Here is a 14,800-nt window from a genome sequence, read left to right on the forward strand (position 1 = left end):
TCCCAGGTTCCCTCGTCTCCTGCTGCAGTCTCCCAGGTTCCCTCGTCGCCTGCTGCAGTTTCCAAGGTTCCCTCGTCGCCTGCTGCAGTTTCCAAGGTTCCCTCGTCTCCTGCTGCAGTTTCCAAGGTTCCCTCGTCTCCTGCTGCAGTTTCCAAGGTTCCCTCGTCTCCTGCTGCAGTTTCCAAGGTTCCCTCGTCTCCTGCTGCAGTTTCCAAGTTACCCTCGTCTCCTGCTGCAGTTTCTAAGGTTCCCTCGTCTCCTGCTGCAGTTTCCAAGGTTCCCTCGTCTCCTGCTGCAGCCCTCCAGGCTCCCACGCCGTCTGCTGCAGCTCTCCAGGCTTCCACGCCGTCCGCTGCAGCTCTCCAGGCTTCCACGCCGTCCGCTGCAGCTCTCCAGGCTTCCACGCCGCAAGCAGTGTTCCCTTGGGCCCTGTGTTTTGGACGGCCTCCCGGCCGCCCCCCTGACCTGGCCCGGTCTGATGGACAGCCTCCCGGCCGCCCGCCGGAACAGTGTCTCTTAGGGACGGTCCCTTGACCGTCCATATTCCTTGTGATCCCTCGTGTCTCCTTGTTCTCTCTGGCTCCTCGTGTTTTTGTTTTCTCTGGCTCCTAGTGTTTTGTTGTTCTCTGGCTCCTAGTGTTTTGTTTTTCTCTGGCTCCTAGTGTTTTTCTCTGGCTCCTAGTGTTTTTCTCTAGCTCCTAGTGTTTTGTTTTTCTCTGGCTCCTAGTGTTTTGTTTTTCCTCTGGCCCCTAGTGTTTTGTTTTTCCTCTGGCTCCTAGTGTTTTGTTTTTCTCCTTGGCTCCTCGTGTCCTTTTGCTCCTCGTGTCCTTGGCTCCTCGTGTCTTGTTTTTTTTTCCTCGTGTCTTGTTGTCTGGCTCCTCGTGTCCTTTTTCTCCTCGTTTTCTGGCTCCTCGTGTCCTCGCTCTCTGTGGCTCCTCATGTCCCTTTTCTGGTTCCTCGTGTCCCTTCTCTGTGGTTCCTCGTGTCCTTTTTCTCCTTGTGTCCTCGTTTTCTGGCTCCTCGTGTCCTTTTTCTCCTCGTTTTCTGGCTCCTCGTGTCCTCGCTCTCTGTGGCTCCTCATGTCCCTTTTCTGGTTCCTCGTGTCCCTTCTCTTGGCTCCTCGTGTCCTTTTTCTCCTTGGCTCCTCGTGTCCTTTTTCTCCTTGGCTCCTCGTGTCTCGTTCTTTGTGATCCCTCGTGTATTTTCTCTGGTCCCTTGTGTTTTTTTCTCTGGTCCTCGTGTTTTCCTCGGGCCCTCCACCCTTGCAGTGCCACCCTCCACCCACCCTAGTCCTTCGTGAGGGGGGGGGGTTTGGGGACGCCTGGAGGCGTCTTTGGGGGGGGGGGTACTGTAAGGATGTTAGTTTTCTGTGGCCCGGTGTGTCTGTTTCCCTCGTGCTCCTCATTAGTTTCCATTGTTGCCACCTATGTCTCGTCCCAGCTGTTTGCTATCATGTCTCGTCTTCTCCTTGTATTTAAGTCACTCTATTCTGTCTTGTCCTTTGTCGGGTCGTTCTTCGTTGGGTACGCTTTCTTGAGTCTCCTGAGTCTCTCCTTTTCTTCCTGGTTCCTCGAGTTCCCCGTGTCTCCTGAGTTCCCCGTGCCTCCCTCCTTGTTTATGTAAGTTTTGCTGCCCCGTCAGCTTATTTATTTTGTACTTTCATTTATCATTAAAGACTTATTTTTGTATATCTGCCGAGTTGAGTCCCTGTTCTGCACTCTGGGTTCGCTTCGACCACAAATCCTAACAAAAGGGGGCCAAAATTAAAAACTTTTAACTTAATAACTTATATTAACCAAGGGCCAATTTTAGTAAATACATTAACGCCATCAGATACCGGACATCTTTTCTTGGCTGCAGGTTCCTTCGTAAGAGTTTCATCTGTCTCATTTGACGTTCTCTGACAATTTTACGGCATCAAAATCAAAGATTACGGACAAATTCAAACTAACTTTTCTTGGCTTCAAAGTTGGCCAACTGTCATAGTCTGCACTAAATAAAGTATGCTCAGTTTTAAAGCAAAATTAAAAGTGGAAAAAGTTTTTTACTTTGAAAATATAATCATGGGGGCCAGCTTAGATGTTAACAAGGGCCAGATTTGGCCCACGGGCCTTGAGTTTGACACGTGACTTATGGCTTATTTGCACTGCTCCTAATAAGCCCCAACTCTGCACAGCCTGCCACAGAAAGAACCCTTTTGCACCAATACTTAAGCTCGTATTTTTAGCTGATTCGAGGCTGATTCAGGACCTCTTTTCGTCCCTGCTTCTCTGGTGGGACCGTTGGAGCTGAGTCTTTGGACCGAAACGTGAATGCAGGACTCTGATTGGTCAGGGGGAGGAGTCACTGGATCTCACAAACTTTTCACCGATCCTCCATTTGCAATTTCTCGGAACGCGGAGCAGCGGCTGGGTCTATTTTTAAAAACAGTAATGACAACACCGTGTTTAATGCTGAAGTCCAGGCGTTTTTTGCGTTTGGTGACCGACGACAAAATTCGAGCAAGCGGAGTCACCGCGGAGGATCATACGAGCTGCCGAGCCGTTGAAGCACGCGAGGCCGGACCCTGAGCCCTGGCAGGCAGGAGGACCAGGAGTCCAGAACGGAGGGTGGAAACTTTTATTTTTTTTTACATTTTATGTGAAGAATAAAAATAAATAAACGGTGCCAGCTTTATCATGAAATCCTGTTTTCACTTTGACTTTATTAAATAATCTGTTAATTAAAGTTATCTCAGCTGAAAAATCATAAAAAGACAAAATTATTGGATCTCTCAGGAATATTACCCTCAAATATGTTTAAAGAAGAGACACAGTTCAACTTGATTCTAACACACATATGTACAAAGCACAAAACAAGAATTGCACTTTAAATTAAAGCTTTAAATCAAAACTAAACTTTAAATCAAAGCTAAAAATAATCTGTATACAAGAAACAAAACCACATGTCTAAATTGAACAATAAAAGTCGACACGAGTGCAAATACATCAAATGATTAAGAAAAATATAGAACTTTAAATATGGATATTTTTCTAGAATCTGATTCATCAGATTTAATTAAATTCAGTTTATTTATATAACACCAAGTCGCAAGAGAAGTCATCTCAGGACACTGAACAGAAATATTCATATATAAAATAAGTTCATATTTAAAAATAATTATTTAACATTATTTGAGGAGCAGACTGCTTTGAGTTTAACTCATTGCAGAACTCTCACTCTTGATGATGAACTAAATCATTAAAAGTTCATTAGCAGGATTTTGGATTCTGGACACGCCTCCAGAACTGGTCCTGAAGTGCGGCGTAAAGAGCTGATCTGAGCAGGGCTGAGTAGGAGTGGTGGAAAAGGGGCATTAGATATTAACAAGGGCCATATTTGGCCCTCAGGCCTTGAGTTTGACACATGTGACGTTAAGCGTCGCTGCGTTTTTCGATAGTGCCCTTTGCTGAACCTGCTGAGTGCTTTTAGCTCCGGAGGGTGAAGTGCTGTTGTTTTACTGCCCAGAGGATAAAACAAGCCTTTGAGTTGGCCTCTGCCCGGTGCCAGCACACGGAGGAGCTGCAGCAGACACTTGTCAGGATGTTGGTGAGGCGTGAGGGCGTCACCCTCACCATGGACTGTGTTTGGTTTTGTTGTGTCTGCAGTATCTGCAGTGCAGCAATTGCACCTTGAACAAAGCCAACATTTTGGATGATAATGTTAAGGAATGGTAATCTGTTACCAAAATAAGGGAAACCGTGTTTTCTGTAACGAACTTCCTCACAAATTCTATGACTTGAACAAGTCTGCGATTATTTTTTGTGCTCGTCCACAAGTGCATGCTTGCTTCAATATTAAAATACCACTCGTTCATCTTCATTCTTCATGTCTTACATGTTCAGCTGCTGCAGACATGATGGGGCATTCCACTTCACTCTCAATGATCTAATGAAGCCGATGAATGAGGTTTACTGGAGATACTCAGGGATAAATATGTTTCTCTCTCTTTAGAAAATGTTACATTTTGCTTCCAAAGACCCAAACCTTTCTTTTTGTAAAACAGCAGTCTTGATGAATAGTTCTTCAGGCTTTCTAAGTTTTTAAAGATCAACTTTTTTTTGGACTTTGACTGCCTTTTCACTCCTTTAGGCTTAGGTTGGTTAAACCATCTAACTCTGACCCATGAATCACATAAGTTGGATTTTGCATCACATTGTTCCCTGCTTCAGCCACCATGTCAGAGGGTATTTGTTTGTATGGGTGACCCTACTCTTGGCACGTTCAAAAACTGGGAGTCGAGAAGTAGAAACGTTTGGATGGTTGTTTAGTCCTCCACTGACAGTCTCTGGTTCTGGCTTTGCTGGTTTCATTTGGCCTTACCAGGCCTGCTGAAATGGATGGCAAGAGACCCTTTTGCAGCCTTAAATTAAATGAACAATCTGGGTATGTGGCTATCATGGCTGGGAGTGCCACAGATTAGGAGACTGGAAAATTCTGCTCAGTCGTTCTGGAGATCAATACATCATGCTGGTGTGAGGCTCTGTTGGGAATCTCCAGCAAATCAGTGGGCGACGGTTTGCTTGGTTGCACACTGAGATTGGATGCTTGGTCCCTAAAGACCACCTCTCATCTACTAGAGGCTGTTTCCCCCAACATCACATCCAGTTTCATAATCCTAAAAGGCTCTTCGAATAATGTGGAAGATTTCTTCCTCTTAGAGTTGCATGATGGATCAAATTGACTGGACTCATCCTGAAAATTTCATTTGGATACAGACATTTTCCAGATAAACTACTTAGTTGTAGTTGCTTTTATCTGGTAAGAGAACAACACCATATAATGCTTCTGAACTATAATAATCAAGTCTTTGAGAATCTTATATGATCTGAAGTTATTTGTAAAATAGATATTTACCTACATTTCTCACACAAATCACGTCTTTACCCCCTGCCGCCATAGGCAAAGGCAGAAAAATAACATTTTTGTTTGTGCCTGTGTTAAGATATTTGTAGCAGAATATTACAAATATCACTGAATGTTAGGCCTGTCACAATAAACAATAAATCAATTAATCACATGATAAACAAAATTATCGACCTCATTTTTATTTATCGGCTTTATCGTTTCTTCGTGTCTCTCGTTCTACTGAAGACACTGGATGACAAAAAGCTCAACTCCGGTGCTCTTCACTGACCCCTCCTTTTCTCTTTAAAATCTGTTTTAACGATCCAAAATTGCGTTTTTGGATCGTTAAAAGCAGCTAAGCTGAGAAGCTAAGCTACGAGCTAAGCTAACAGGCCGACCTCGGGGAAAAAACCTCTGTCTTGTCAGTGGCAAATGCTATGCTAAAGAGCTCAAACCTCACAGAGCATTTGCCATTTTGAGAACCGAAAAACAGGAACGAGAGACAGCCCATGTCAGGTCAAGGGGTCTCCCTCCAATTTATCTTAAAGTGACACACTGCTTGCTCCCTCACTATCCATCCTTCAGTTCAAACAGTATTATACTTCCATTCAGTGGTCAAAAAAAGGTACTAAACACAAAAATTAACCAACATTTCTTCTTAAATTTGACAATGACTAATTATTGTCAAATTTCAAACAATAGTATCGTTTATTGCAATAATTTCCGAGACAATTAATTGCCCAGCAAAATTTGTTATTGTGACAGTGCTACTGAACATATTACAATGAAACTTTCAACAAGTAATCACTGGATCATGCACACACTGATTAGCATTGTGTCAGTCTATTTCAAGATGGCTACCACAGCAAAGCCCCCAAAGAGCTGAAACTCAATCGGTTTTTAAGCTATTGAGCAAAAAATTTAGTGTGATTGTAGCTGAGAGTCATTCACAACACATACTTTATGCACCAACCGATCGTTAGCGATGAGTTGAATGTCAGCTTTTTATGATTTGGACCTAAGAATGCAGACTAAACATGGGGAATGCAGATAAAACTTAAAACATTTAGTAACAGACGAAACAAAAAACTTGCATGGCAGCAATCAAACTACCGTATTTTTCAGCCTATAAGTCAGTTTTTTTGCATAATTTGCATGCCCTGCGACATATACATTGAAGCGACGTTTATGGATTTTCTCCCATATTTATAAACCAAATTTTGGCTGAGATATGACCATTTCCATTCATTCTGACTGAAATAATTGAACACAACCATGGCAGTTGAGTAGTATGGCATGCTGTTGTATCATGTAATAGGTAAACGTGGCTATTAATGACACAATCGGTTTGCCATAGTAGTCACCGTCGTCTGCCTGGAGCAACAGTCAAATCAGCTTCATTTCGCTGCACCGCCTCAGTGAAATGCAGCTAATTTGACGATTGAAATGCATTTATTAAGTAAAAGTTCAACTGAGACACACCTTTACTGTAAAGTCAAGCTAACAAATAATTGTTTTTAGGTGGTTATTGTGTTAATTTTCGAAGAAATGCACAGCGAGTCACCCTCTGCGCGTTCATGTTTTTGCGTATCGGCTTTTGAAAATGCAGCTGATTTGACCGTCAGTGTATTTATTAAGGAAAAGTTAGACTGAGACACACCCCTGCTATAATTTCGAGCAAACAAACAATTGTTTTAAAGTTAATTTTGTTAAATTCTTGTTAAAGTCCTCCCGTGCATGCTCGCACGGCCACCATTTGGCAGCCAATCAATTTTTGGCACAACACCGTCCCACATTTCCGTGTTGTCAGCGCTGACGCATAATAGATGCGACGTATACAGCGAAGCAACATATTTATGGACTTTGACTGATGCGACTTATAGGGCGGTGCAACATTTACGACAGAAACTATGGTAACAAAAACTCAAGGAGACGTATCGGAGGACCTGACTGGGCATGTAATGCACAATGCCAGCCTGCAAATGAGTGAGTACTGAGGGAATAAATGTACTGGGGCTGATGAGGTGAATGGAAACAGCTGGTTTAATGCCAACAGGGAACAGGTGTAGGTGGGCGGAGTCAAATTGAGGAGCAGAAACTAATACAGGAAATATACCGGGGAAACACAGGGATCCTTGATTCAGCCTCAGTGGCTGGATAGTTATTTCCCTTTTGCATTTCTTAATATATTTTCTGTATATTTCCCCACTGAAGAATAAAGGAGCATTTTGGGGAAACTAGTCAGAGGACAAATTAGACAGGAAGCCCAGGACGACACTTGTTGGTGTCATTAGGGCCAGCTGAATCCAGCAGAGGCCTGCCTTAGAAAAGGTAATCAATACAAAGAGCCTTTTCTTCTTCTGGACGTGTCCCTGTGTCCTCTCTGTCCTCTCTGTCCTCTCTGTCTCTGGTCTGTGTGAGCTGAATGTTTCTGCAGCAGGATTCTGATGCATGTTCAGGAGATTGTGCAGGAGATTTAACACTGTGATGCTGAAGCTGCTCTCCTCTCTTTAGTCCTTCTTCCTTTTGTCTTTTCCATCTCTGCGGTCTCGTTTCAGTGACTCGGCTCAGGGGCTTTGAGAGCTCATTACCTGAGGGGCCTGAACTGCTCGCTCACCTGTTACCTGCCGTCTCTTATCACAGTGGTTTACTCTGCAGTCTTGGGGAATAATACTGTAAATAGTAAAACACACACAGATGCTCGAACCATTGGTGTGTTAATGAGAAAACTAGGTTGGTGACTCATTTCAGTGGAAACTATTGTCTGTGTCTCCAGCTTTCAAAGATCCTTGTCACATTTTATTTTCTACGTTATGCCCCCAATAAATGCTTTTTTTGACGTATGTTGTTGTAAATATTTATGAAGCGATGAATAAGTCGTGAACATACAGTGTTTGTAACCTATTTCATGATGGTTGCTACAGCCAACTAACAAAAAACCCCCACAAAACATGACTTTTCTCAGTCAAATTTCCAGATATTTACCTAAATGTTGGTGTGGTTGTAGCTGAGATTCTCATTGATGAGTTCAGCTCCTTTCATCCCATCACTGCATGTTCCTACCACTGATGTGCTTCACTTCACAATGACTGTGGCCTCTCAGTGACACCAGCCAAGCTGTGGCTTGCTTAGAAAAGACTGTAAACAATTTATTTTGCAGTGCAAGAATGTCCATCATTGTCCTCCTGTGATGTCACGGCTGATTTACCCATTTGAGGAAGTAAGCGGCCTGTGAATTGGTCAGACTCTTTCGCTGTGATTCACGTGTTTCGTTGACTACGAGATAAACATTTTCAGGGGGAGGGGACAGTCTTCCGTTGATTGTATCTTACCAGAAGTGCAGCGTTGCATAATATCCATTCACAAAGTGTCCTGAACGATGAACCTTGGATCACCTGTTTGGTTTTTATCTAACTTACACTGGGTGTATTTTCAGCTGCTCGACTTGAACTTTCTGCAAACTTATAGTTATCGATAAAAAGGAGCACATCTGCATGAAGCAGCACAGCACCGGTTCCGACGTCCACGTCTTTGTAGCCCACGTTGTGTGGGCCGATGCTGATTAATGGCACCTTGAGCTATATGCAGTTATTGCACTAATCTATTCATCACACCCATCTGTTGTTTGGAATAATAAAAACTTTAATGGGCTTTTAATGTGCAACCCTCTTTTCAGCTATCATAGTGACAGTCCAGGTGATTATACCTGGGCCTCAGGGAACAAAATGACTCTCTGAGAGACTTTTTTTAATTCTTGTTGTCCTTGTTGTTTTGCTGCTTGATCTGTAATGGGGGGGGGGGAAGCTTTTAATACAGTTGGATAAACAGATATGAGTACAATATGCTTGCATGTGTTTATTGTGTGGAAAAGGGAGAGAGATGTCTTTGTATAAATGAGAATGTTCCTTGAATTGTCCGTTAAAAAGAACTATGTATAGGGAAAAACATTATTACGTAGTTTTATAGTCTTTTTTTAAAGCTTTGTTACACCCACTTGAATTGCTGACAAATGTCACGTCTCTTATTAAACACATCTGTTAAACATGAACTTTTTAGCAGATTTTTCTGGATTTATGAAATGTGACTCGGTAAATCTCAAACAGCTCTAGTTTAGCTTTAAAATGCGTTGAGATCTATTTGTTGTTGTTATGTGATGGATCCCTGCTAAGAAGAATATCTAGGGAGCAAAACATTTCCCTCTGGAGTTCAGCTTATCTGTTGTAACAACAAAAACAACAACTATAGATGGTAAAAAAAATAAAAAATCTCTATTTTAGGAAATAAAACTTCCCTTATGCCTGAATAAGAGCCCACACTTTAGTCCCCAACACTTCTTCAGCTAAACCTTTTAAAGAAACAATGACATTTATGAACAATTATTATCTTACCTGCTGTAGATAGCTCTTTGAGTCTCCTTAGTTTGTGGAAACCATTGAATTCTAACTGGATTAGACTGATTAGTAGGGATGCACGATATTATCGGCACGGTATCGGGTGTCGGCCGATATTAGCGTTAAAGTTAAATATCGGACATCGGCCATTCCATCAGAATAACTCACCAATATAGAAGACGCTGTTTTTGTATGACAACCCAGTGACAAGGATGCCTGCAGCGCCAGCACAACGTGTTGATGTCACATGCGCCTACCTGATCTAATCACGGCGGAGAGGAAGAAGTCAAAATGTCAGCGGTGTGGAAGGTTTTTTTCGTTGAGGATGTCGGATTCCGAAGATTTTTGGACTATGTTGAGCCTCGCTACATCGCCCCCAGTCAGAGATATTTTTTCGACGTAGCCTTACCCGAGTTACAAGCCGTCATTTCCGATGTCATTGAGAAGCTAATAACCGATAGCACTTGGGTGAGTTTTACCACAAACATTTGGATGCCGTGTTAGCCCCGTTAGCATGATTAGTCTTACGGCACAATGGATAGACAGAAACTTTGAACTTAAAAAGGCTGTCCTTCATGCACAGGAGTGCAGAGGATCCCACACTGCAGCTAGGAACCTGGAACAAGCCTCCACAAGTGAGACAGCATCGCAGGTGACTAATGTTAATAAATAACATTTAACACTTGTCATTTAATATAAGTGCTATGCATATCATATGGCTGTTACCGAGTATATGTCACCAACTCTTACAGCTGTTACACTTTTTTTGTTTAGCAAATAAGCCAAAATAAGAGGGCCATGTTCTGACAAAGGAAAGTATATAAAAAATATCGGTATCGGTTATCAGCTAAATAAGTTTGAACATATCGGCATATCGGATATCGGCCAAAAATCCAATATCGTGCATCCCTACTGATTAGATGTGCTAATGTCTAGTCTAAGTAGGATCATACTGCATGGTTGCTTCATCGACTGTCAGCTCGCTCTGTGCCCATTGCCTCTTGGAATATTTCTTTCCAATGTGCACACACTGAGCCACAAAATACCATACCACTTTATTTATAAAGCACTTAAAACAGCAACAAGGCCAACCAAAGTGCTGTACAACAAAAACAAAACAATCAAAGGATATAGGATAAAATACATACATCCAAATAGGTAAAGATAAGAACTAAATGAGTAACATTATAGAATTAAAATCAACTCACACAGTGTCAAAAGCCAGGGAATTAAAGTGTGTCTTTAAATAACAGTTAAAAACGGTGAGATAGAGCCTGACATGCATTGGTAACTCGTTCCATAGTTTTGGACTTGGAACAGAGAAAGCTCTGTCACCTCTGAGCTTATATTGATAGCTTGGAACCAATAAAAGCATCTGGTCTGCTGACCTCAGAGAGCACTGTGGGACATATGGCTGCAGCAGATCAGCGAGATAGGAGGGGTCAGAGCTGTTCTGAGATTTACAAACATACAGAAGGATTTTTAAATGAATTCAAACGTGAACCAGGAGCTAGTGCAGGGAGGCCAAAACTGGAGCAATGTGCTCTCTTTTGCCTATACCAGTTAAAAATAGCGTTGCAGCAAATGTGCAATAGAGGTCTGACTGATTCCAAAAAGAAGTGCATTGCAGTTATCAAGCATGGATGTTATGAATGCATGTATTACTGTAGACAAGCAAATAGACAAGCTTAAGCTACTGGTGAGGAAATACAAACTTTTTCATCTTCATCTGTTTTGTGCTTCACAGAGATGTAATTGGTTGACCCGGTTCCGGTATCAGTGCTGCAGCTAGTGGACTTCCTGCTCCTTAGAGCGGGTTGCATCGTCCAAAATGTGCAGTTTTTCACAATTTGCAGACGCTCTAAGAATGTAACCCCTGGTAATTTTGGGGATCAACATTACTATTTGAACGTGCATCAAACTACAATTTTAAGTAAATAACTGTCATGCAAAAAAAAAGATGATGCAAGGGTTTATACCATACTGTTTTTATAAACCGCTTAGAAAATGATAAGGTCAGACTCGTTTCAAGATGGCCACTAACCATTAGCTCGTCATTTTGGTTAGATTTAGACTATTCCTCAAAACTGAGGTTGTTCTAAGAGCTATCTGAAACAGGTAAGCTATTCATTAATACATTTTCTCTAGAACCACTGTTAAAAAGCCTGAATTACGTTTTGGTTGCGTTTGTTTTGAAATTCATGTAAACATAACTTCCGATCTGCATTTGTCATCTTAAACAGAACAATGTTTTTCACGGAAATCTGTAATCCACACAATTCTCTCCTCCGTGTTGCAATCAAAAGACAAATCCTGGATGCGCTTTGCCAGCACCCAAAGTACAAAGATGGATTTGGATGACACGATCGCCAGGTACAATAGATTCAGACGTTTGAAAATCAACTGTATCATTCTGCAGCGCTGGCAGAAACAAAAATCTCGAACACGATAAAGTCACGTTGAGCTCAGATACATATTTGCAGTGTGGTTCTAATATTTTCCAGCCGTGACTTCCGTTATAAAGTATAATTAGTGCATTTCTGTTGAACAGATGTCTTAGTGTTGAAACTGAAAGGGCCAAGTTTTAATCAGATTACACTCAACTCTGTTTTGGTAGAGATTAGAGTAGGTTTTGCTCAGATTACTTTAAACCCTATCAGGTTTTGTGAGTTTCTGCTCAGCTCTTGCATGTATTAGACTTGCTAATCACATGCTAATGCTAATGAGTGGCAGAGTTGCGAGGCAAGCAGCTACAGAATTGTAATCAGCCTGGAGTCACCCAACAACAAAGAGTCTGATTATCTGTGTGCTGCTTTTTCCAACCACAAACCTAAATTTATTCTTTCATTCGTGCAGCTCCTTTTGAAGTGCCGCTCAACATCAATACAATGCGATTAAGATGATTTCAGCCTTTTTTTTTTTTTTTAAAACGCCAACTTGGTATTCATACAAATGTCAACATAAAGTTGGTTCTGCAATTAGCCCAAAATTTCAATTTTTATCTTCACCATCTGCTCGCCATTAATCAAGTGAAACTTTTTCAGTAAGCTCAGTCTTCGTCTGCCCCTTTGGATGCAGAGAGGAGCTTGTCTGCTCGTTAAAGCAACCTGTTTACATGCCGATTTTTGGACATATTGTGTCAGGCTGCCTGCTGGGATGCGACAGATGGAATTAAAGTCCTCAGCGGGGCAGTAAAGAGATGTCTTTGGTTAAAGTTAACTGCTAAAACAGACAATCATCTTGTTTAATGTCTGTCGTGTTTTCCAGAGATGCTGTCGCTGTTTGAGTTTCTTAAAATGAGGATTTGTGTTGGTGGATTGTCAGAATCTGTTGTATTGTGCTTGTTGTGCTGTCTGTCACGTTGCGTCGGCTTTGTGTGATCTGTGACAGGCCTTTGATAAGGGTTAATTCGTTTTGACAGCCTTTGTGCAAAAACTCCATGCTGTCATGACAATGATGTCACTTTCTGCTTGTTCATGGAAAATAATCATTTTCTGACAATTTTTTTTTTCTTCCTGTTTTCATGAATTTAGCTTTATTTAGCTGAATAATGCTGATTTATATATATATATATATATAAATTCCACATTCTAGCAAGTAGGTTAAATGGGTAGTTCAGATCTTTGGAAAAAAGGTATTGAAAGACAATGAATAATTAATATCTTACCTGTTGTAGATAGCTTTTAATAAACCTCAGTTTAGGGAAAGAGGAGTTTAATTCTGACTGTTATTTGAAATATGATTATAGTCCTGCCTGAAGTTTCTCGGGCTGGATTGTAAGTATCAGCTGCCTTTCCATTTCCATAACACTTGAGCTCTAATGAAGCAGACAATATTATGAAGTTTATTTAAAAATAATGTTCAATTTAGATTATTTTTAAAAAAAATCCCTTCTGCAATTTTTACTGAACTAATCTGAGCATAAATAGACAATTTCTTGATCAAAAAATAGCACAAGTGATGGAAAATGGGTAAACATTGACATCTGTGAGAGTCATTTTTGTGACTTTTATCTACCGATAGTTTTTTTTTTTTTAACAGATGCTTCTTGTTCAAGCTTGAGAAATATTAAAAGGGATTTGTTGTTAGATCCCATGCAGATCCTTTTTTTTTTAACTACACTATGGTTGAACTTCTTGTGTAAACTGCATCAGATAATTTATTTTCTTTTAAATTCATCACAGCCTCCTTGGAGGTTCAGACATAGACGTAAGTGGTGATGGCGCTCCAAGCTTCTCCTCGCATAAACACCAATGGATGACCTGCTGTCTTTGCCCTCCATCTTTTATAAACACTCTCGCAGACGGACTTCAGAAACGGTCACCTCTTATAAGTCAAATTTTAAGAATAATTTAACCTGCACCTTTCTAATTTTCTGCTCTTATAAAATAAATCTGAAGCTATAATTGGTTTGTGCAGCGAAGCAACCTGGGATTCTGAGTCCTTAAAGATGTCAGAAAGTAGGAATACTTTCAGTCCGTCTCAGTTCACACATTATTGGCCTCTTCAGACGCCTAATGCTACCTTTGAAATACAATTCGCAGCAATTTTAGATTTATTTTCGTACAGTTCACGGATTGTATTTCCAGACTATCATATGTCCATTGTGATGGCCGTCAATCTTCTGCGGCGGCAAAGTATTGCAGCTGCACACAAAGCCTCAAATCTTTGTTTTGGCCTTTTTAAGGTCCGAGCGATCAAGTTGTAAAGAGTAATTTAATCCTGGAGCCGGTCGGGTTAACTGCTGCTTTTCTTTTGTGCTCTGCTTCAGGTGTTTCTACATCGCCTCAACCAGTACGCAGCCACCAGGATGGACAAAAACATCACAGAGGAAACTGTAAAGGTAAGGAGGGGTCTGCGAGGTATGTTACAGTACAACTAAGACCTGGAAAAGCATTCAAGGTGATTGACTTTTACCCTGACATTGCACGCAAACCTTATTTTGTAGCGTGTGAACAGGTTGGAAATTACATCGGAAGCTAAATGAATCCTTGTTAGCGGTGCTTTCTTAACTTAAAATAGTGGCGTTGTGAACGGTGGGTGATGCAGGAAACAGCTGCAAATATAATCTATTTATAAATGATTCCGGCTGCAGGATAATAAAGGATGCTCCGTCACAGTGGGAGCCCGTCTCTGAGACTTGCTTACTTTTGGAGGTAAACACGCATTCAGAGGATATTTACTGCACGTCCGTGTTTTGGAACATGTCCCCTCGTGTTATGTTTTGTTTGGGAACATGCTGTGCAGAGAGGGGGCTGGAGATAGCGGAGGGTGGAGGGGGTTCTTCTGGCTGCAATGCTGTGGTGAAGCTCCAGTCTTGCAGAGCAGAAACACAGCGATCAAAGTGATTTGTTACTGTTTGCTCAAGATTTTTAAGGATTATTTTAACCACCGAAGCACCAATGAAAAACCTCTGTTCTTCACGCTTCGATTTTTTATTTCACAAGATTCTTTATTGAGCCCAAATTTGCCTTTTATTATCAGCACAAAAGCATCGCGAGGGCAGAAGTCAACCCCAACAC

General features: G+C 41.4%; 1 protein-coding gene across 1 annotated transcript in view; it reads left to right on the top strand.

The window, feature by feature from the left end:
• prex2 (phosphatidylinositol-3,4,5-trisphosphate-dependent Rac exchange factor 2) overlaps positions 1-14,800 on the top strand; it is a 145,740-nt gene that overhangs the window by 12,724 nt on the left and 118,216 nt on the right. Inside the window, exon 2 of the mRNA XM_037693973.1 lies at positions 14,050-14,121. Coding sequence (XP_037549901.1) covers positions 14,050-14,121 — 72 coding nt within the window. The remainder of the gene's footprint in view (positions 1-14,049; positions 14,122-14,800) is intronic.

Source organism: Nematolebias whitei, chromosome 20, assembly GCF_014905685.2.
Source record: "Nematolebias whitei isolate Nwh7 chromosome 20, NemWhi1, whole genome shotgun sequence".
NCBI classification, from domain to species: domain Eukaryota; kingdom Metazoa; phylum Chordata; class Actinopteri; order Cyprinodontiformes; family Rivulidae; genus Nematolebias; species Nematolebias whitei.